Source organism: Tetrahymena thermophila (genome assembly GCF_000189635.1).
Source record: "Tetrahymena thermophila SB210 genomic scaffold scf_8254369, whole genome shotgun sequence".
Classification (NCBI taxonomy): domain Eukaryota; phylum Ciliophora; class Oligohymenophorea; order Hymenostomatida; family Tetrahymenidae; genus Tetrahymena; species Tetrahymena thermophila.
In genome coordinates, this window is record NW_002476153.1 from 49,043 (window position 1) to 72,056 (window position 23,014).

At 22.9% G+C, this 23,014-nt stretch overlaps 5 protein-coding genes across 5 annotated transcripts; 4 read left to right on the forward strand and 1 right to left on the reverse strand. All coding sequences in view use genetic code 6, as the record gives it.

The window, feature by feature from the left end:
* Positions 1-184: 184 nt before the first annotated feature.
* TTHERM_00992800 (transmembrane protein, putative) lies at positions 185-627 on the reverse strand (the record flags this gene model as incomplete). Its single annotated transcript, XM_001030943.1, has 3 exons — positions 185-273; positions 331-390; positions 555-627. 3 exons carry the CDS (start codon positions 625-627, stop codon positions 185-187), a joined length of 222 nt encoding a protein of 73 aa, XP_001030943.1.
* A 593-nt stretch (positions 628-1,220) lies between these two features.
* On the forward strand, positions 1,221-8,719 carry TTHERM_00992810 (hypothetical protein; the record flags this gene model as incomplete). The annotated part of the gene is made up of 9 exons (XM_001030944.2): positions 1,221-1,317; positions 1,377-1,421; positions 1,487-1,810; positions 2,004-2,244; positions 2,304-2,599; positions 2,661-3,275; positions 3,409-5,145; positions 5,201-5,617; positions 5,673-8,719. The coding sequence occupies 9 exons, from the start codon at positions 1,221-1,223 to the stop codon at positions 8,717-8,719; spliced, it is 6,819 nt and encodes a 2,272-aa protein (XP_001030944.2).
* Positions 8,720-9,371: 652 nt separating this feature from the next.
* TTHERM_000992819 (Sec23/Sec24 zinc finger protein) lies at positions 9,372-10,923 on the forward strand (the record flags this gene model as incomplete). Its single annotated transcript, XM_012800281.1, has 3 exons — positions 9,372-9,882; positions 9,973-10,098; positions 10,160-10,923. 3 exons carry the CDS (start codon positions 9,372-9,374, stop codon positions 10,921-10,923), a joined length of 1,401 nt encoding a protein of 466 aa, XP_012655735.1.
* A 678-nt stretch (positions 10,924-11,601) lies between these two features.
* TTHERM_00992820 (Sec23/Sec24 zinc finger protein) lies at positions 11,602-15,605 on the forward strand (the record flags this gene model as incomplete). Its single annotated transcript, XM_001030945.2, has 13 exons — positions 11,602-12,462; positions 12,573-12,838; positions 12,975-13,128; positions 13,189-14,051; positions 14,102-14,171; positions 14,328-14,477; positions 14,534-14,626; positions 14,688-14,763; positions 14,816-15,068; positions 15,121-15,193; positions 15,256-15,323; positions 15,377-15,445; positions 15,503-15,605. 13 exons carry the CDS (start codon positions 11,602-11,604, stop codon positions 15,603-15,605), a joined length of 3,099 nt encoding a protein of 1,032 aa, XP_001030945.2.
* Positions 15,606-16,088: 483 nt separating this feature from the next.
* TTHERM_00992830 (histone deacetylation protein RXT3) lies at positions 16,089-19,025 on the forward strand (the record flags this gene model as incomplete). Its single annotated transcript, XM_001030946.2, has 4 exons — positions 16,089-16,404; positions 16,520-17,218; positions 17,389-17,807; positions 18,561-19,025. The coding sequence occupies 4 exons, from the start codon at positions 16,089-16,091 to the stop codon at positions 19,023-19,025; spliced, it is 1,899 nt and encodes a 632-aa protein (XP_001030946.2).
* Between the last annotated feature and the right edge of the window lie 3,989 nt (positions 19,026-23,014).

Here is a 23,014-nt window from a genome sequence, read left to right on the forward strand (position 1 = left end):
CTTATTTAGTTTAAATTTCATTTTAACCAAAGCGATGTGAATGCATAATTTTGCTACGAATACAACAATAATCCAATAACAAAAATTCTAACATAACTTATACATCAACTTTTATTACTAATTCATTCATCAATATTGATAGCATTAAAGCAAGTATTTTTAAACTTTAATTTGCTTAAATTAATCATTATTTAAGGTGAAGCTTAGTCTATAATTGCTTTACTTAATCAACGCTAAAAGCTGCATCATCTCTTAATTTAACATCACTGAAATCTATTTTTTTTAAATCGAAAAATTGCCTAAATTATTATTTTAATAATATCTATATACCTTTTCTTCTTCTTTGTCTTCTCTTTTCAGCAGCAAAAACAAAAAAGGTAGTTGGGTAGTCTATTTTTAAAAAAATTCATTAGTAAATTTTGAATTCAGAAAAGATATTTATTGCAATATCTGTCAAAAGATAATATTTTTCAATTTAAAATCCTAATATAGCCTATTTTCAATTTACTAAAAATAATATAATGCTAATATTTCTTTGAAAAAATCATCCTTACTAGCAAAAGTATAAGCAGGGATAAAGAAGAGGGCAACATCAGTACCCCATCTAACAAACCAAGGAAGATTCATTTCTATTTTACTATAATATATGCTTTAGGATATATCTTAGCCTTTTAATTATTCAGATCTATTTTAATTAATTAAATATATTTATTGCCCGATTTCTAGATATTCATAATGTTACTTTTCCCAAATAAATATACAAACTAAATTTCATTCAAGATTTTAGTAATTTTTTTAATATAATTTAATCAAGTAAAATATATTAGCATACATTCAATTGATTTTCTTATAATGAATACATAAATAAGAAAGAAAAAATTCATTCACTCATCTCTTTCATTTTCTAAGTCCTCTTTTAAATAAAATTTTTATAAAATTGCTGTAAATTATAATAGAAATAAATAGAAAAATATTTATAAAAAAAATATATAGCTCTCACTATCTTTTAATCTATATATAAAAATAAATATGTTGTTTGATTAATATTGATAATTAGTATCCTTGCTGTATAGATAGAATAAATAATATTTATAAATTAATTAATTAGATTTTCTGTCAATAATCAACCAAATAAATATTTTTAAAGATTTAAGTTAGAATAATTCAATTTTTATAGAGCTTTAGAAAGGAAAATATTTTTTATTTTTAATAAAATGTAAATGAATGATAATCCTTAAATTTTATTTTCTCTTGCAGAATATTATAGTTTAGAATATTCGGGGACATGCTTTAATTCAAAGTTTTGTTCTCTCGTTGGTAAATTTTCTAACATATTAAATGAATTTAAATCTTAAAATATCTTTATAACGATATAGACTTTGCACCAACCTTTTGCTTTTTAGCATATGCCCGCAACAAAAGTAAAATTATGCTTATTTTGATTAACTTAAATACTTATAACTTTAAAAATAAATATAAATATTAGATTTATATTTAGCTGATTCAACTTGGATAAGCCATAAACTAGGAGTAAACGGATAGAAATAAAAAAAGGGTAAGTGTTTTAAAATAGATATAAGCAGCGATGAGAACAAAAGAGGATCTGAGGTAATAAACTTTGTAAAGTTCTCACCAAATGAAAGGTTATTGGCAGTTTGTAATGATAACTCCATAAAAATATTTGAAGTAAAAACTTTGATATCAGATAATCAAACATATTTCTCAGAGTTCGAAACAGTGACCAACAGCAACAGTATTTTATATATGGAGTTTTCTAGCTTTTAAGATACAGCATTTAGTCCTTCAAAAAGTAAAAAAATTTAATAGAAATAATAATATTTGTCTTTGTGTCTATTTAAGTTAAACAAATGGTATTTTCAAAAAAGCCTTGCTCACTTATTTCTACTTAAAAATTTGAATTTTAATAAATCAAAAAAAAAAAAATTGAATAAACAGCTATAAATTTAATGGATGGTAAAATTTATCTTAACTTTAAAATCTAGATACAATGTTAATTTACATAGACGATAAAGGGGCATTATGGTTATGCATAGTAATTTTAGAAGCCCAAAAGCTAATTTAAAAAGAAGGTGTTTTAACAGCCTGCTTTAGTTGTTTAGAAAATAGTAGCTAACTGTTTTATATAGACTGTCACAATAATTTTAACACTTTAGATATTGACATTAATGAAAATGGAGCAGTGAGTTGGTCCTACTCTTAAAAATACTCATTTCGTGGATTTCTGTAATTATTTTTATTAAATATTGTTTCTTAATAGTAAAATAGTTAATTTTTATATACAGCAAAGATCAAGAATACATAAAATTCTTAAAATAGTTGAGTGAATCTGTTTTTCTTGTTGCAGGATTAAATTTTTAGTCAAATTACAAATGGGTTAGGATCATTAGATTTTTTAAATAGATAGGTGGTGAAAGAGTTATTGGTGAGTTTTAAATTTTATAAAACAGCAGACTCCCATAAGATGCTAATTAGCTTAAAGAATTTGCTTTTACCATCACAAGTTCTAGAGATGGAATGTTTCACTATATCACAGATAATTATTCTTCGTCTGTAGATTTAATATATGCTATTGATTAATGTATATTGCGTTTTAATTCAAAAATGTACTTAATGATAATTATATTATTATATTTATGCAGATAAATTAGAGTTTAATTTAGCTAAAAATCCATATGATACTCAATATTAATTTACACTACCATGCTCATAATCCTTAAGAAAATAAGATGCCACAATAAAAGGTGTATGCCTCATAGAGACTAGAATCGATGAAGAACCTTATTATAATAATACTGAAATAGAACCTTCTTTTATTGTATTTACTAATATGTATTCTTTGGGTAGAGTTTTAGCAAAAAATTAATTATTGAAACAAAATACTTTATAAAAGAAGCTTTAGTTCAATGAGGGAGATGATTTATATAGCAATGCTGAAGAAGAAAGGAGAAAAGCAAATGATAGAGATAGCTTCGATATGACATAAAATTAGAGAAATTTTAGTAAAACACAAGACCATAATCGAAAAATGTTTAACATTAAAAACAGCCTAAAAGGCAAGCAAAATACCAATGATAGTAATAATAATAATAGCATGAATGCTATTGTAGAAGATCAAATCACAAATAACTATTAAGTTGGTTTATAGAATAATAACAATAATTAAGAATTTGTAATAGGCTAAAATCAGATGTAGCCTGGCTAATAAATTTCAAATTTCAGCGGGTTTTCGTCAAATCAAAATATTTAATAAAAAGGTAATTTATTTAATTAATTAAATGAGCAAATTATTAATATAAGCATTTTGAATTGTGGGGAGATTTTGTTTTCTAATGAATTTTCATTATTATTAAATTATTAAAAGATTTACTAAATATTTTTTTTTAAAAGAAAGCTAGAATATTTCAAATTAAATGAGTTAAAACATATTTGCTAATAGATAAAATTAATAACAACCTTAAAGCTAATAATAAACTCCTTTAAACATCTTTTAAAAGATTTAATAGAATGGTTTGCCTGGAATAAAGATTAATTAAGGATAAGAAAATTCAGAGATAGCAAATAATATGGGTAATTTGCCTTAGCCAAAGAATTTAAATAATAATTTGAATATATTTTAACAAAACGAGCTAAAGTAAAAATATATGTAAGAGCAGTAAATGTAACAAACAAGAGTTTAATAGAATTAACCATAAAATACAGTATAAGTTAACATATTTGGCAACAAAAATTAATAATCAAATAACTAATAAGGCTAGATTAAGAGCAATTAAAATACAGATAATATTTTTTAAAATAAATCTTTGTAAAGCCAATAAAATAATGGAGGCGTTAATATTTTTGGTAATAAAACTAACAACTAAAGTTAGCAAAATATAGTAGATTAATAAAAATTAAATCAACCTCCATCATAAATATTTAATCAAAATAATTAATAGCAGAGTAGTTTATAACAATAAAATTAATAGTCTCTGCAAAATAATTCTTCTAATAACCAAGAGAAACAACAGTAAATAAATGTTACTTCCTTATTTGCACCTCCTTAAAAGTAAAGCTTACAAAGTTAATCCTAGAGTGCTATTAATTTATTTGGCAATAGTTCAAAGTAAAATCCTTAAATGCAAAAATAAACTTAAAATAGCAGTAAATCCTCGTTATTCTAAGATATATAGAATAACTAGTAAATCAAAAATAATTAGAAAGAATAGCAAAGTCAAAATAATAATTATCAAACCTAATATTATGAAGAGTACACAGAAGAAAATTAATAATAGATACATTAAACTTAGATAAATATATTAAATTAAAAAACAATAAACATTGTTAGATAAAATCCTCTAATTCCTATCAAAGAAGAGACCTAGCTTTCTTAAAGTTAAGAAGCGAATAGCACAGGATAAAAAAATAAATTAAATATATTCGAAAATTAAAATTAATAGATATAGGGATCAAATAACAATTAAATTGCCTTACCAGATTTGAAATTATAAAAATAGATAACATTCGGCATAAATAATACAAACGAATAATAAATAGAGAACACTAATAATCAATAGCAATAAGTTAATACCTAACAATAAACTTAAAGAAATTCAACAAACTAAGATTTAAAAAATGGTCCTAAGTAAAATTCTATACAATAATTAGGTAATCAATTGCAACTATAACAGCAAAACCAATAAGCTTAATAATAGTAAAATCAATAGATTTAATAGTAACAGCAATAGAAATAGATAAGTTTACAATAATAATAATAATAACAACAATAAGGAAATTCAAATAATATATTTTAAAATTAGAATTAACAAATTTTATAATAAAATAATAACAACAACAACAACAACAAAAGTAGCATTTTTTAAAATAGTAATTCAAATAATTTAGGCTAATAATCAATTTTTGAAACTTAAACGAAGATATCTCTTCTAAATAACTAAAATCCTACTATTTCTCTATAGAATAACACAATTAAGTAGAAAAACTAACTTTAATAATAGATTTTATCTTAATATGACTAAATTACAATATAAAAGTTTAAGATTGTAAGGTGGTTAGAAAAAAAACTTGAACATCTCAAAAATATTGATAACACCAAGATATTTCCTGTGACTGGCCCTTTGTTGCAAAGTAATTTTCTATTAAGTAATTTAATTTTTATATTAATTCAATTTTATTAAATTAGCTGTGAGTGAAATAAACAAAAACTACTGTTTTATTGACTCAGATATTAAATTATTATTTGAAAGTGGAATTCAAAAGCTAGAAATTATTTTAATTAACACAGTTCAAAATTTAAATTTGCCAATAAACTATTTTTAAAAGATATTTGAGTATCCTCAAAGCATTAGACATGTAATAAAGTAATAGTAGGGATAGTATAAGTTGGACTTAAATTAAATTAAATATTTTAGAAACAATTACAATTTTAAAACAGATATATTTGATAAAAAAATTTATTTAATGAGCTGCTTTCTAAATAGGCTAGAGCAAATTCTGGAAACAAGTAGTAAAGGTTTGAAAACAGGAGATTATAATTAGTAAGAAGCACAGAAATTAGATTCCTTGCAAATAAAAATGTATTTAAAGCTTCCATACTAATGTAAATTACATAATTATTTATTTTAGTTTTCTTAAATTTAATTAAACAAAAATAGACCGAGAGAAGCTTTTTGTTGAGTTTTTGAAAAATAAAATTATTAATAAAATTGAAGAGATAAAAGTTATTGATCAAGATATCAAGAGAATAAGTTTTGATGAAATCAATCAAATTAAGCCTAATGAATTACTAAAATAGATTGATTTTTTATGTCTTAGTGCTATTAAGAAAGGCTATAATTTTGATGATGAAGAAACTTTATTTTAAACAACTGTAAAGAAAAAAAACCAATAGCATTTTTCTCTTTTTGAAAATCAAAGCTCTATTTACAAAGATTTTTTAAGCTCTATAAAAAGTAATGCAAAAAGTGTTTAAAAAAGGGAAAATGCATTTGATCATGGAATTTCGTCTATAAAATAAGAAAAATGTTCAGAATTGAAGTAGGAATACGAAGGAGAAACCGAAATAAAAAAAGAGGACAACACTCCATAAAAAAATATTTAAGGAGATAAAAAACCGAACTTAGATTTTAGAAATCTTAAATTTGATGAAGTATCAGAAGATGAAGAAATAGATTATTTACAAAAAACCAAACAAATTAAAGCTTTTACTAAAGAAAATGATTTGCCAACGTTAGGAAGAGTAAATAAAGTATTAGATTTTGGAATAGAATTATAGATTTCAGAATTTGAAAAGAATGAATCAAAGAAAGAAGAAAACTAAGATAAAAAAAGGTTAATCGAGAAAAAAGAATTACTTAGCATTTCTAAATTTGGAGTGGATAGAATTTAAAATAAATAAAGCATGTAGATGTTTAACTTTCTCAAGAAGAACTCAAAGAAAACTGTAATTTAACTAAAATACAAAACATAAAATTTTTATGAAGACTTCCAAGAGAACGAATAGGATAATTAAGAGGAAGTAAACAGCTAGGATTCTGGTTATTTACAGCAATAAAGTGAGTAAGAAAGAGATATAAATGAATTCTATTACTTTAAATAAAGCTAAAGATCTGATTTTTCATCTATCCTTGTAAGCTTGGATGATGATCCTTAAATTAAGATGAATAGGTATCTTAATTACAAATTAAATAGATATAAAGAAGCTGAACAAAGATATTAAGAAAAATATGGTTAGCTTTCTTAGTAATAGTTGATTAAAAACTAATCAATGATAGCTTTATAATCAAAAAGCAATTCTTAGTCTATATTTTAAAACAATAACTAATTACAATAAAATATTTAAGGTTAAAATATTCTAAACAAATCAAATAGTTAGCCTTAACTTTACATTTAAAATTAATAACAGCAACCAGTAAATATCTTTTAGAAGAACTAAAATAACCAAATAAATCAAAATCAGAAACCTAACTAATAAATTTAATTGTAAAATTAGTAGCAGTAAAATAAGCAAATATCAACTTAATTAATAACTAATAATATGAATTAAGCAAATTAAAATTAATCAGGACAACCCTCTATTAATATATTTGCCAAATAAAATACACCCAACAATAACACTCAAGAAAATACAAATAGTAACACTTAACAAATAAATATCTTCAAAAGTAATAATTAATCTCTATAAAGTAACAGTATTGCTAACATGAACAATTAAAATACAAATAGCAATAGTCTAAATACTTAAAATTAATCAAATATTTTCTAAAAAGCAGATAATTCAAGCAATAATTAAAATACATTTTAATAAAATTAACAGATGAACTAGTAGAATAACCAAGTGATTTAACAATAATAGGTAAATCAACCTTTAAGTATGAATAACAAATAAGTTAACATATTTGCTAAGAACAACTAAAATGTTCTTCAATAAGGTTAAAGTGGAAATCAATAAAATTAAAGCTAATAATAAAGCAATCAAAATATTAACATATTCTAAAAAAATAATGAAAGTGGAAATAACAATAGCAATAATAATATTTTCCAAAACAAATAAAATAACTCTAATGCAAATAATATATTTTAAGGCTAATAAAATAATCAAACAAACAATATTTTTATTCAAAATAAGAATAATTAATAAACCACAAATAGTGCTTAACAATAAAATAACAACCAATAAGGATAAGTTGTTAACATTTTTGGATAAAATAGAAATAACGGATAACAAATAAACACTTAAAATCAAGCAGATAATAATAATAATAATATTTTTAACAAGTCTTAACAATAAAATTAACAAATAAATTAATAAGGTGGTGGTATTTTCTAAAATAACTAGAACTTAAATAGTAGCATCTTCTAAAATAGATAGAGCAATGTATCTATTTAAAATAATCAAAACAATAATATTTTTTAGAATACTTCTAACAATAATTAGGGAAACAACTAAAATAACAATAATTTATAGAATAATTAAAATTCTAACATGATGCAAAATAACTAGAATAATAATAATAATAATAATATTTTTTAGAATAATCAAAGTAATTTGTAAAGTAATTAAAACAACAGTAACAACAATTTGTTTCAGAATAATCAAAACAATAATAATAATAACTTTTAGAATAACCAAAATAACAACAACATATTTTAAAATAAAAACAATATCCTTTAGAATAATTAAAATAACAATATTTTTTAGAATAATTAGAATAACAACAATTCTTTGAATAACCAAAATAATAATTAAAATTTGGTATAAAAAAATAATATTTTTGCTCCTAAAATTATTAATAACAACAATGAAACTTAAAATAATAATATGGGGGAATAAAACACTAGAATGGGTAACAATAATTAAGATCCAAACTAGGCTTAGCAAATTATTTAGGAAATTTATTAAAACTAACCATCTAATAAGCCTCTAACTAACGATGAATATTATAAATTATATAAATAAAAATATGTTCAAAACTCATATAACAACAATAACTAATAACAATAGACTGATAATATGTCTGAATTCGAAAAATAGATAAATTAGTTCAAAAATTAGTAAAATACTGGTGGATAATCTTCTTCATTTTTGCAGTAAACTCCTTTGTAATAGTCAGTCAATGCAAGACCTTAATTAAATGCATAGACTAGGGCTTAACTACTGAGGTAAAAAATGGATTAAACTAAAAATTGTAATATGAATTGACTTTTTAGTTATTTTATCAATTTTGTTTGTTTTAAATATGAAATATTCCATAAGGATAAAATAAATCAATCTACAAAATGTTTTGCTATTTTATATAAATTATATACTTGTTTTGTCTCAAAATATAAATAATAATTTAATATCAGTTTGTCTGCTTCCAAATAAATTTATAAATCAAAGCCAAAATGTTTACTTATATTTCTTATTACAGGATATATTCAAAGACTAGTTGCTCAAAACTCGAATAATTTATTTTACTTTACTTGAAAAACCATTTAAATATCACTTTATTTTAATAATATCTTCTGAATTATATTATAATAAGATAATTTAAAAAAAATAAATTGAAATTAGGAAATGGTTTATTGTTAGATGATTCTACTTAGCAAATTTTATTTATATTTTAAGATCTTTTAAAATCAAATTTATTCTTTAAAAGAAAATACTTTAGAGGAATATCTACCAGGAATAATAAATAGCAAATAAGGTTCAAAATGAAATGTGAAATTCTATCAAGGATATTGTTGCTTTTGATTAATATTTCCTGCTAAAAGTTAATTATTGATCTAAATTTATATAAGAACGAATTAAAAAAGTAAATAATTGATAATATTTATTATAATTCTGAAAAGTTGCACAAGAATATATAGAAATGGAAGAAGTTATTAAACCATCAAGCGAAGTCATATTAGTTTCAGTCGAAGATATGAATTAGATTACTTTGATTGATCCTAAAACTAGGGGAATTTTAGAATAGTACTCTGATGAATCATCTTAAATAGCTAAAAATACTTTATGTGTTGCACCTAAAATGGGTCACATTATTGGATTCTAAAATTAAAAAACTATTTTAAATATGTGGAACATTAACTCTAAAAAGGTTTTCCTTCGTGTAAGTTGCACAGAAAAAATTACTGCAACTGCAATAAGCAACTCAGAGTTTTATTTTGCTGCAGCCAGCATTACTGGTTTTGTTTATATTTGGGAAACATTTTCAGGAGATCTTATTAAAAAATACAAAGCCCATTAGAAGAAAATTACATGTTTACAATTTTCAAATGATGATGGTTTGATTATTTCTGCAGGAGAAGATGGAATATGCTAGATATATTTGTTATCTTCACTATTAGCATCATCATCAAAAATGAAGCTTGACTTAAACAGTAAATATATAATTTTAAATAAAAATCAAAAATATTTCTTTATAACTTGTCACTTAAATATTAATTTTAAAACTCTTTTAAATAATATAGATAATAAAGTAGAGTTAAAGGCTAGATATACTTTAATTGGTCACAGTGAAAAAATTAATTGCATGAGATAAAGCAGAGGTGTTTTAGGAAAACTATACACAGCAGGATCAGATAAAACAGTTATAGGTACAATTTAATTTTATGAATGAGCAAAATGATTAAATATTATTTTAATGGTAATTAATAGTCTGGGATTTAAGCAAAGGAAACAAGCTTGGATAATTTAGTGTAGAAAGTGAAATAAATTGTATCGAGATAGATAGTTAAGAAGAGTACGTCATTATTGGCTGCAAGAATAATAACCTTTATAAAATTAAAGTTAATGATAATTTTGCTTATAAGATCGATCTTGATGAAGTCACTGAAACCCCTAATATAGAGAGATAAAGAATGAATAAGCACATTGTATTTAAAGGACATAACAGTGAAGTAACAAACGTTAAGCTCTACGAAGAAGCCAAATAAATCATATCATCAAGTAAAGATGGTCTCTTAGTTTTTTGGGATTTCGATGGCCAAATCATAAAAACCATGAATATGTTTAATAAAAGCATTAATAATATGTGCATATTTAGAAGACCTAAAGAGTTTGATTAAAAGAACCCACTTAGTCATGCTAAAAAAATGATTTCATTTAAAGCTTTCCACAGATACGAAGAAGGTGAATCTGTCAACATCAGCGAAAATGCTAAGGAACATAGATTTATAATGCCTTCGATATAAAAAGCAATTAAAAAATCAAAAAAAGAAAAACTCACTGCATCTTCTTTCTTGTAAACCACTAAATTCTTACTTGGAGGAGCAGCATCAGCTTCTATTATAAAATCATCAGCCACATCTTCCGTCAGCTACACTCCTGAATAAATTTAAGAAATTATTCTTGAAAATCAAAAGTTAAAAGCTCTTAACCATTAACTTTTTAATAAACATATAACAAACAGCTCAAGTTGATTTTAAAATTAATATTTATTTACATATTATCTTTGAATTTTATTTCAAATTTATCAATTCAAAAAATTATAAGTAATTATTGAAAATCGATTAATTCTACTATCTCTAATTTACAAAATTATTTATTAAATTTTGTTTTTTTTATTATAGAAACCAACTAGACTTTTTTAAATCTTTAGTCTAATTAACTAACTTTTCTTCATTTTATAATTTATTAATTAATAATCCATTTTAATTAAAAAGAGTTATTATTGCTATTAATGGCTTAGAAAAGCTGTAATTTTAATGGTGTTTTTAAGCAAATTTTTTATTTACTTTTTAAATGTTTATTTTTTTTTTGTTGCAGTTTTTTATTATAATTTAACTTTAGAATAAAAATATTTTTTAGAAGTAATCCTATTCATTAAATGATAATAAATAAATATTTTTAAAATTTGTTGAAGGAGTAGCGAATTAAACTAAAAAAATGCATTTATCTTCTTAATTAACGTAATTATTTAAATAATATGTAATCCTTACTTTTGATAAAACACATCAAGTTTATATTTTTATAGCAAGGTGATTTGAAATTTAATAAAAATCATTGAAAATAATTTATATAATATATAATTAGATTTTGAAGAAAGTAGGAGAAGAATAGAGTTTTATTAATTATTAGCGAATATTAAATAAGTCAATATGAGTGTTCATTAAAAAATAATTAAAAGAGGAGAAGAAAAAAATCATCTTTCAAACTCATAGCTTTAAAATACAAGTGCAACTGACAATTATCTAAGAGATGAAAACGATGATTATGATGGTTTTAATTAGGAAAACGATTACGACTAATATTAATAGCAAGTAAACAATTCTTATGATGAGTAAAAGCTTGGGGATATTATGAACGATTCTAATGAATATGAATTAAATGGTTAATCTCATAGTAACTAAATGTAAAGCAATATTTAGGATTTATAGAATGGAGGCCATAACAGCTATTAAAAAAATAATTATAATTAAGCACAAAGTTAATACAACTATGATCATTTATAATAGCAAAATGTTTATAATAGGCAATAAGAATAATCTTATCAATAAGCAAGCAGTAACTAGCAAAATTAAATTTAGCAAAGCAAATAGTATTACAATAATGTAATAAAACCTCAATATTAGCAAGCCAATCAAATAAGAAATTAAAATGAGTACGATCTGTCTGACTCTTAAGAGGATATCGATGACAACAATCAATTCAGCAATAATGTTTAAAATGTTCATTATTCTGAAATAGAAAGAGAAATTTATGGAATCTCAAAAGAATAGGAAGAGAAAGAACAATAATATAATTTATAAAAAAGGAGAGAGCAAGAAGAAGCTAAGCTAAAACATTAAAAACTATTAGATTAATCTAAAAATAAAAATAAATAAAGAGATTCTAGAGATTATAATAGTTCTCCAGAGTGTATTTAGAGCAGTAGCAATTATTTTCCTATAAATAATAAAATTTAGAACGAGTGCCGCATACCTTTAGCAATATCACTAGCTCCTTTTCATGAGCCTGAAGTAATTTTAAGTTATTTAAATTTTTAATACTGGAAAATAAATAGTATTATTATTTGTTGTTTTATCTGGGTTGTTATTTAGCATTTTTAAATAAATAAATAAACAAACAGTGCTTAGATACAGTCAATTTTAAGCTTAAGAAAAATTAATTATACTTAACTCCATACATGAATGAAGAAGATGTACCTAGATGTTAAGCATGCTAGACAATAATTAATCCTTTCTGTGAAATTTTAGAAAGTTTATGCAAATGGAAATGCAATATGTGTTTTAATATGCAGCCAGTACCAAAAGTATACAAAGATTAAATTTTTAATATCAGAGCTGTCAGGCCAGAACTCTAACATGGTTCTTACGATATATTGCTTCCTAGCAAGTAAAATTAAATTTTGTTTATAATTTTTGAACAATGTTGAATTAAAAATGATGTTTTAAATGAAAAAGTTATCAAAGATTGAAATCTTAGCTTACATTTTAATCGTAAACTAAATTTATTATTTTAATTTTAACAGGTATAGAGTGAAGAGAGATCTAGAAGTAGTGTATTGGTTTATGATAGATGTTAGTCAGTAATCTGTTAGCAATGGGTTTTTAAGGAGTACTTGTGAAGGAATAAGAAGCGCTCTAATGTCGAAAACAATGCAATCAAATAAATCACATATTAAGGTTTTTATAAAATATAATTTTAGTTAATTCCTAATTATTTTAAATATATAATTTAAAAAGATAGGAATTATAGGATATGATAATGAACTACACTTGTTCAACATAAGCAGTAGATTGAAAAATCCATAAATATTTGTGTATAAAGATTTAGAGGAATAAATGGATATCTTAAACAAAGATACTTTGTTTCATTTAAATGAATAAACTACAGAAAATTAAGAAGAAAAGGGTGAGAAAGGTTTCTTTACTAAACTTATAGAAAATATAAAACCCAAGTAAGATCCAATTGTTAAATAAGCAATAGAGCCTAAACATTAAAAATTAGATTACGAATATCCTTTTCCAGATGACATAGTTAACAGCTTTTCAGATTGTGAAAAGCATCTTTTTACTTTATTAGATTAAATTGAAATAATGTACGAATAGAAATATAAAAATTTTGATAGTGAATCTAGTAGTTAAAAGCAAGCAGCAAAATAAAATTAGAATATATTTTTTAAAGCACTTGAATTTAGTTTAGATCATATTAAATTTACAGGTGGAAAGTTATTTATTTTTCATTCTAGTCTGAATGTTCAAGCTCCAGTTAATAAAAATTATACAATATTTTCAATATAAAATAAGTTCGAAGACACTTTTATTACTCCTTGCATATTTTATTAGAAATCTATGTTATCTAGGGATATAGTATCCTTTGTTTATAAAATAACTAAAGAAACAAATGGAGAAATTTATGATATTTCCCCAGCTGACATCTAAAATAAAAAGTATCAAAGTGACCTAGCAGAATCAATTACTATTAAGTAAAGTTTCGAATCAGTTTTAAGACTTAGATGCTCAAATGGGTGGTCAATTTCTAATTGTATGGGTAATACTAGCTTGAGGACAGATACATATAATTTGCTAAATATGAACTGCGATGTGTAATTTTATTTTTAAAATTAAAATAATCAAATCTTATTTTTATTTATAGGAAAACTCATATTATTTTAGAAGTTTAAAATGAAATACAATAAAATAAAATAAATTATTTCTGCTTTTAGGTAAATTAGCTCATTATTATATCAATTATTTATTTGGAATAATTTTCAATTAAATCTAAAAATATAATTTAAATTTTATTATCTTAGACTTAATTATTCACTTTTTGAAAAAAATTAAATACAATATTCAGTTTATTTTATCATAAATTTAAATAGAGTTGTCTTCTTTTTACAAACACTAAACAGCAGAGGATTATGAGAGTTCATAATTTTATATTGCCTTTGACGAATAATCATTTGAACATATTTTAAAGTATAAACCCAAAGATATTAATGACTTATTACTCTAAACTATACTTGGAATAAGTAAAAAAGACTTTATTAAATTATAAAGTTATATGAGATATATTCAATATAAACAGATAATTCACAAGATAGGAGATAGCAAGCAATTTGAAACATATGTAACTCAGTAGCTTAGATTATTAATATCTATTTAATTGTAATGTAACAGAGTAACTAACTAACTATTTTATTCTGTTTTTTTAGATTGAAATTAATTTATTAATTATAAAGGCAGCTTTACTCCCATGTATGGAAATAGTTATTTTAAGCATCTTAGGGTTGTTTAAGCAGAAGAATTTTCTATAAAGTAATTTAAATTCATAATAAATCAAGTAAAATATTTATTTATTACAAAATAGAAGATATTCCTTAAGGATTAGATAGTGCATTAAATTAGATAATTTCCTATTAACGAATGAGTCCAACTGAGTTAGATTCATAATTTGTGCCAATCATATTTGACTTAGAGGAAATCAAAAACTCTAAAGTATATGATGAAAAAGGACAATATGTCTTTCCTAAATCTCTAAGTTTGAGCTATTAAAGTATTTATGATAAAGAAATTATATTAGGAGATTTTGGAAAAGAATTTATTATTTTCATTATTTCAGCGTAAGAATATTTCTTTTTCTTCTGAATAGCTAAAATTATATTTACTTAATAGGAATGTACAGTAAGATACCTTAAAATCTGTCTTTAATACTACAGATTTAACCGAAATAAAGAAAAAAACTAAGGTATTTTTTTGAAAATAAATAATAAATTATTTAAATTAATTTATATTTAAAAAAATAAAAAGGATGAATTTTATAAAAATACATCTTCGGTATCTGAAAAAGTAATGATACTTTTAAACAGTCTATCTTAGTAAATTTATTAATTTGAATGTAAATTTATTAATGTAATATAAATAAATAAAGTATCAAGACAAGATCTTATGTAGATTTCAGTATTATAATTACAGATTAAGGTGACCCAAGAGAATTTGAGTATAAATTTATAAATAAAATAACAAATATTTGAATAAAAATATTATTTTTATTTAGGTTTTATTATAAATTAATTGAGGATAAATACGAATCGTTCTAAAAAGGCTATAATAAGAGCTACGAAGAGTTTGTTGACGAGCTTTTAAAATAAATTAATTGAAGGAATTACCTTTAATTCAATGAGTGGATCAACAATCTTTTATTATATTTAAAAAAAACAAGCTCAAATGAAAAATTAACAGCTTAAAAATTTATTTTTTATCACCATAAGTTTTTATTGAAATAACAAAATGGCTTATAAAAAATTTCAATTATGAATTTTATTTAAAAAAAATTATTATGCAAATATCACTTTTATATCAAATATTTATATGTAAAATGTTTTAGTTATATAAATTATGAGAGTTATCTCGTTTTTGGTACATTTAATCAGATAATATTTAAGTAGCAGCTTGATAGATATTCATATTAAAAGCACTTCATATTTTGGCAAATCTATCATTTGATTTATAATATTTAACTTGAATTAATTAATTGATTGAAAATAATTAATTTTATAAAAAAAATATCATTTTGTAGTAATTTTGATTAATAAAGTAAAGTAAAAAGTGTTCATAAATATTTAAAGTAGTATTACATACAGATGAGTAAATAAAGTGAAATGGAAGAAATAGAATACGAATCCTCTGTATCAAGCAACTTATCATTTTTAGAAGAGTAGCCAATCAAGAAATCTGATAATAATTCTCCATAAAAAAATAACGCTTTTAGTAAGTAGTAAAAGGAATCAAAAGATAAGGGTTCCAATAAATAGGGAAATAATGAAGAAGGAAGCTAGCCTGAAGCAGCTGAAAAAGAAAAATAATCACTTACCCCATAATTAACAAAAACTTCTGAAAATAAACCTACTGAAAAATAATCTTCTTAAGATGCTGCTGAGTCTGAACATAATAAAAAAAGTAAGAATAATAACTTTTATTCATAAATTTATTTACTCTTTATTTTTCCCGGCCTAATATGAGATATTAGAAATTTTAAAATAAAATAATTTTTTATGACTTTATTATCTAAAAGAAGAAGAACCAAATGTAGATATGGAGGAGGAATAGCCAGCAGATGAATAGGAAGAAGTTGATGAGGCAAATATTGATGAAGAAGCCAATAATAATAATCATACTCATAATCAACAAAAGGAAAGTGATGAAGAGAATGATGAAGATAAAGAAGACGAAGACAAGGAAGATGAAGAAGAAGGATAAGAAGGTGGTAATAATTAAAAAGATAGCAAAGAAAATGATAAAAGCTAAGGTGCTAACTCGAATATAAAGAAAAAAGGTTAATAGTAATCTAACTCAGCTTCTTAAAAAAAAACCTAGCAAAAAGGCAAAGCAAATAGTAGTAGTAATTCATAGCACCTTAATGCATCTAAGTAAAATAACAATTAAGCACCCACCAGTAGTAGTAGCAAATAAAATATATCTAAATCTGCAAACTAGTAAACTTCAAATGCTAACAAGTAGTCTTAAGAACCATCATAAGCATAGAATTAGAAATTAAATTAAAAAAGAAATATGGCACAAAGATAGCTAGAAGAAGATTAGCCAAAGACTAGCTAAATACAACAAGCTACCCAAAATAATTCTTTATCAAACGGAAATCAAGCTACAACTCCAACTAACCAAACGCCATAAGCATCTTAAAGCACAGCAACTTAATAGCAAGCTCCTAAACCTACAAAGAAACTATCATCTAAATTTTACTTATACAAGGAAGGTAAACGATTAATAACTTTATGAATAATAAATAAATAAATTAATACATAAGTAAATAAATAAATAAACTAGATATTAAAGATTATAATTAAGCTATATTATCAAAATTATAATAAAGATCTACTAAATTATTTATAAAATTTTATTTAAAAATCTATTATAAATAATTAGGTGTTAAGTTACCCGATCTTAGTGAGCAATTAAATTAAACAATAGAAGTTAGAGTATCTAAAGAGTACATACATCGTTTCAATAAGTAGTACCTTTCTAGAAATATATGGGGAAGTGAAAATTATACAAGCGACTCTGATATTGTTTGCATTTTAATACATCATGGATTTGTAAAGTTTGATTAACCTGAACTTTTGAAGGATTCTAAATACGCAGGAGTATAAGTAACTTTCACAGTTAGTAAAAACAGAAAAACATATATCAGCCAGGAAAAGAATAACATCACCTCTCGTTCAAATAAAGCTTATCAAGGATACACAATAAAGCCAAACTCATGCAATTTCATTACAACCCTTGGTTCGTAAGAGGATCTAAATAGAAACGCTGCTTTGATGTGTACCCCTGTTGGTAGAAAGAAAGTAAAATTATGAAAATTTTTTGCAAAATAATTGTGATAGACAAGCCATTTGTAGAATCATCATTATGATAAAAAGTTTCTAATTTTTTTCAAAATTAGAGTTTTATTTTTCTATAAATTAAAAAAAATAAATATTTTAAGACAAACTTTGAAAAACAAACAAGGAATATAAAAAATTTATCATATTATATTAAAAAATGCTACTATGCATTTATCACTATCACTAACAACTAACCATTTTAGCTATATTTAGTTAAAATTTATCAATATATTTTTTAACTTAGTTTCTATATTAAAGTCAAGATAATCCAATAATTTAAAAATATTGATTTAGAAAAATTGATTGATTTATCTAATAAAAATAGTTCAGTGGTTTTTAATGAAATAAATATGTCACCAATTTATCAAGTTTTTAAAAAATTTTTTTAAAACCCTAGCTGACCATTAATTCAAAGCTGTTTATGAATTTTACGCTATCTTATTTTTTTGTTCTTATTAGAATTAATCATATCAATAATAGATTAACTAGATTTTAAACCTAAATTTTTGAGTTGAGCTGTTTGTTATTTTTTAACTAGCAAAAAAAAAGAGCGCTGACCTTTACTTGCTCTATAAATTTAATTTTGTGTTTAGTTTTAGCTTTTAGTGCAACCAAAATATGATTGGCTAGTTATTTTAACTTTTTAAACTGCTTGTCTATTATTTTTACTTTAAAAAACAGCAAACAAATTTAAAAATCTATTTTTATTAAAAGATTAAACCAAACTTCGTCCTTTAGCCTAGAAATATTTTGCCTATCCCTGAAGTAAATATAATATTCAATTTGAGTAATGACCCAGCATATAAGTATAGCATTGTCAACTTTTGTGATAAAAGTGATGAATCGAAAGATTGGATGAGTCATAAACTTTAAACACATGCTCTCTACATAGAAAATGATTAAGATAGATACGAAATTAGTAGAGTGCCTGAAGGTGAAATGAATTTAGTGAATGAATTCGATGCTTATAAGCTTTCTAGAGTGAAAGATCCTCAACAGTTTGATAATGAAGAGATGCAAAAACAAAGCATTCCTCTTTCTTCAAATATGGTTGAGCTCATACACACAGACTTAGACTGGAGTGATTTTAAATGGGGTTCTAATGTTTTAATAATTAAAGACATAGAAATTAAAAATTTAAAATGCTTTAAATTTTACATAAAGAATTAAGTAGATTGATTGATTGAATGAAGTTCCTACATTAGAGAAATAGAATCAACATTTAATAAACAGATAAATCAATAAATAAAAACAAAATAAATATATACAAACAGCTCACTTACTTTAATTTATTTTATTTTTTTATAACAGTGTGCCAAGAGAGCTGGTTAATTTGAAAATTAAACTAAAGGCTAGTTAGTTTTCCATCATATTATTGACTAGAAAAAAATAATTTAGCTAGCCAAAAAATTTAAATTTATTTAATTTTTACATGTTCAAAATTATGAGGATCTCAATTTATATAAATTTGTGTGAATATTTGACAAATATATTTTTTAGATAATTCGAATTTATGCATCAAATTTTATTTGTTTTTTTATAAATTGTTTACTATGTTATATATGTACATATCCATATTTCGTTCGATACTTGAGTTACATCAAATTTAATTAATTTTTGTACTTTTTATAAGCCGGTGTTAGATATTTTTAATAAATCGAAAACTGCATTATCATCCTCTTTTATTTGCATTAAAAAAGGAAATTAAATAGATAATTTGACATATTTAGTCTTTGAGAGTTTCAAGTTTTAGTATTTGATAATGTAATAAATTAACTTAAATATTTTCATTTAAAACTAAATTTTAAAGCTTTTGGGCTTTGAAACCTTTTCCTTCTCAAAAAATAAAAATGATAAAATAAAATAAAAAAATATTGATAAAGTGAATGGTTTTTTAAAAATTTTTCTCTTTTGAATGACTCAATTAAATTTTCTGACGAGAATAACGAACGAACGCTGCTATCTGGATTGGATTAGATTGAATTGTATTAATTTGATTGATTTTAATTAGTTAGATCGAATTTTTAATAATTAATTTTTATTTGTTTTCCATAAATTTTTAGATTAAAGCCAAATCTTAATTTTTGTACTATTTTTTTCTTTACTCAATTTTCCATATTATCCTTGTATTTTACATTATTCTTTTTATTAAAAACTATTTTCTTCTATGATAAAACTTGGTTATATTTGTTACGTTAATTTTTTCACAAATTTTTTTAAACTTAAAAATTTTGTACTACTTTTACAAGCTTGCATATTTTTAAAATGAATTAAAAAATTGTATGGTAATATTGTACGAAATCAATTCATATTTTAGCATTACATTTTTCTTCCTAGCAATAATATACAAAATAAAGATGTTTCTCCTATCTTTTAAATGAGTGTGGATTTTTAAATTATTTATTTTTAATTTATAAGGTTACAAAATTTGATTGAAAAGTGCATCATATAAGCACGATGATTTCAAATACCACTGAATAAAGAAGAATAGAATGTTAAATAACAAAACATGAATGTATAAAAGATAAATATGTTACTTTCTTTTTCCATCTAAAAATGTTAATTTGAAAGGACACAGAATAATATAGAAAATGAGGATTTTATAATATCTCAAACAAATGCATGATCCTCTATGAAGGAGTAAATCAATTATTTTTATATAGATCATTTTTCTTGATCATAGTAATAAGAAAACATATATAGAACTATTACTAGAAAAAAAATGCAATATGTTTAATTGATGATAATAATAATCATGGGAAAATATTAATATTTTTATTTATACTAATTAGTGAATTTTATGTACCTAAAGACAAAATTTTCTTAAAATAATATTCGTAAGGAAAATTGATCAAATTATTTAACAATCTCTGTGTCTGTCTTTAATAAATAATTTGTATATATTCGTCTAAATACCCTAGAAAACACAAGAAATATTCTGTCAAAAAACATTATTTATTTAATTTTTAATTAGTTTACATCAGTTATATGTAAGTAAGTATTCATTTAAAGTTTTTATTTTCCCTAATTCCACTATTTATTATTTAATAAAATTATTTCATGTCTAGTTTTCCTCCTTTAAGTTCATCATAAATATAAAACGCAAATTTTTTTAGCTAAAAATGAAATTTTGAATTAAGATTAAGATTAGTTTCAATTGAAAATTTATAATTGTGTTATTCGATAACGAAATCGTATTACCAAGTTATAATTGTGATCTTGAAAGAATCCTTCTTTAGGATAAGCTTTACTCATCTGCTTTGAATTTCGATTAAAGAATATCGAATTTATGTATTCAAAGAATTTTTTGTGAAATATTATTCAAAGAAAGAATGCGAGAAGATCGATAAATAAATAGATTTTTAGGTAGTTAGGTAGCTATGTGTTAAGAGGAAGATAAGATATTTTACTTTAATATTGATATAATATAGTAAATTCGTTGAGTTGTTAAGAATTTTTTGTATTTTTATAAGAAAGATTACTTGAAGGCAAAATAATAACTTCGACTTTGGCTAACTGACTGTGATATTTATTGAAGCTATATTCTCTTTCAATGTGAAAATTTTACTTCAACTCTCAGCTACTGTGTTTATTTAATAGATTTTATCATTCACTGATTGATAACGATAATAATTTAGAAGAAAGAAAGAGCCGTCTTAATATTATTACCATAAAAATTCACAAAGTATACTGGGTAGACTTAAAAAAAAACTAAATAGAGAAACAAAATTTATAAGATAAAGGTTAAATTAGAATTTTAAATCATCTAGTTTACACTACCTCTTTTCTCAATAGCCAGGCGTCTTGTGGAAGACTCTGCTCAGTACTATTTCTTTACTGAAAAAAAAAATAACTTAAATATTTTGTATTCAAGATATTTTTCCATCAAATTAATTCAATCCAGTTATCTAAATTCACTGCTAAAAGAAGTTTCCAACTTACTAATTATTAGTAAGGATAACACTTTTGCATTTGATAAAAGAAATTTACACCTAAATAATCTACTATATATCAATAAAAAGGAGCTTTAATTTCTAAGTTTGTACAGATAACTCACTAAATTCAATAAAAATATTTTTAATAATCTGTGCAATTGGCTTCATAAACATCTATTTTTTCGTTTTGTATTTTCTTTCATTTTTCTTTACTGTCTAATTTTTTTTGAATACTTTTTACGTTCGATTTTGCACCTTTGAATAGCAAAAAGCTAAGTGAGTGAGATATTCACATAGTACCTTCTTGCACAAACTTGCTTATTTTATAATTTTAAATAAATAAATCGACATTTTACAAGGTTTAATTCTCTTTAAAAATATTTTAGAAAAAAGAAAGAAAAGTAGCTATGATAAATTAGTTTAATTTTTCAAACGAAAATACAAAAATTATGAGAAATCACTTATCTATAATATTGAACTGATTGAAGTGTTATCATCTAATAATGATATTAGAAGGAATGCTAAAGCAAGGGAGATATTGTTTAAAATATTCACAGATAATTTTTGTACAAGAGAAGCAAATGAAAAAATTATCCCAATTTAAATAGGCACAAAAAAAAAAGTAGTGAAGAATAATATATCAAAATAAATGTGTGAAAGTAAAATATCAAATATATGGCACTCATTTTATAAAGTATTTTAATTCAATAACACTTTTAATGAATTATTTTCTCTTAAATGTTCATTTTTTTCTTATGTTTTTCATTTGAAAAAATTATAATTTGGGTTTTTGTGAAGCAAATATTTTGATGTGAGATATTCAAATAGTTTAGAAGATGAATCCATCCTACAAAATTATAGTTTCATAGAGAATAAAAAGTGTTTATTGAATAAATGAAGATTTCGAATACAGTGAAAAACAAAGAATAGAAAAATTTATCAGCCGCTGAGAATAGTTAGTTTACACATAAATATAAATCTATTTATATAAAATTAAATTAGTATTATTGTGATTATCTAAAAATTTGCTCCAGATAAGCATGAGTTTTGTTTAAATTTTTTTTTATAGCTATTGTTTGCAAATATTTCTAACAAAGTCAAAAAAAATATAAATAAAAAAATTTGGATAGAAAAAAAACTTCTTTCTTTCTTTCTTTCTTTTTTTATTCATTCAAAAAATTAAAAATTAACTTTTTACATTCAATTTTTTATATAGAGAATCATGTAAAAAAA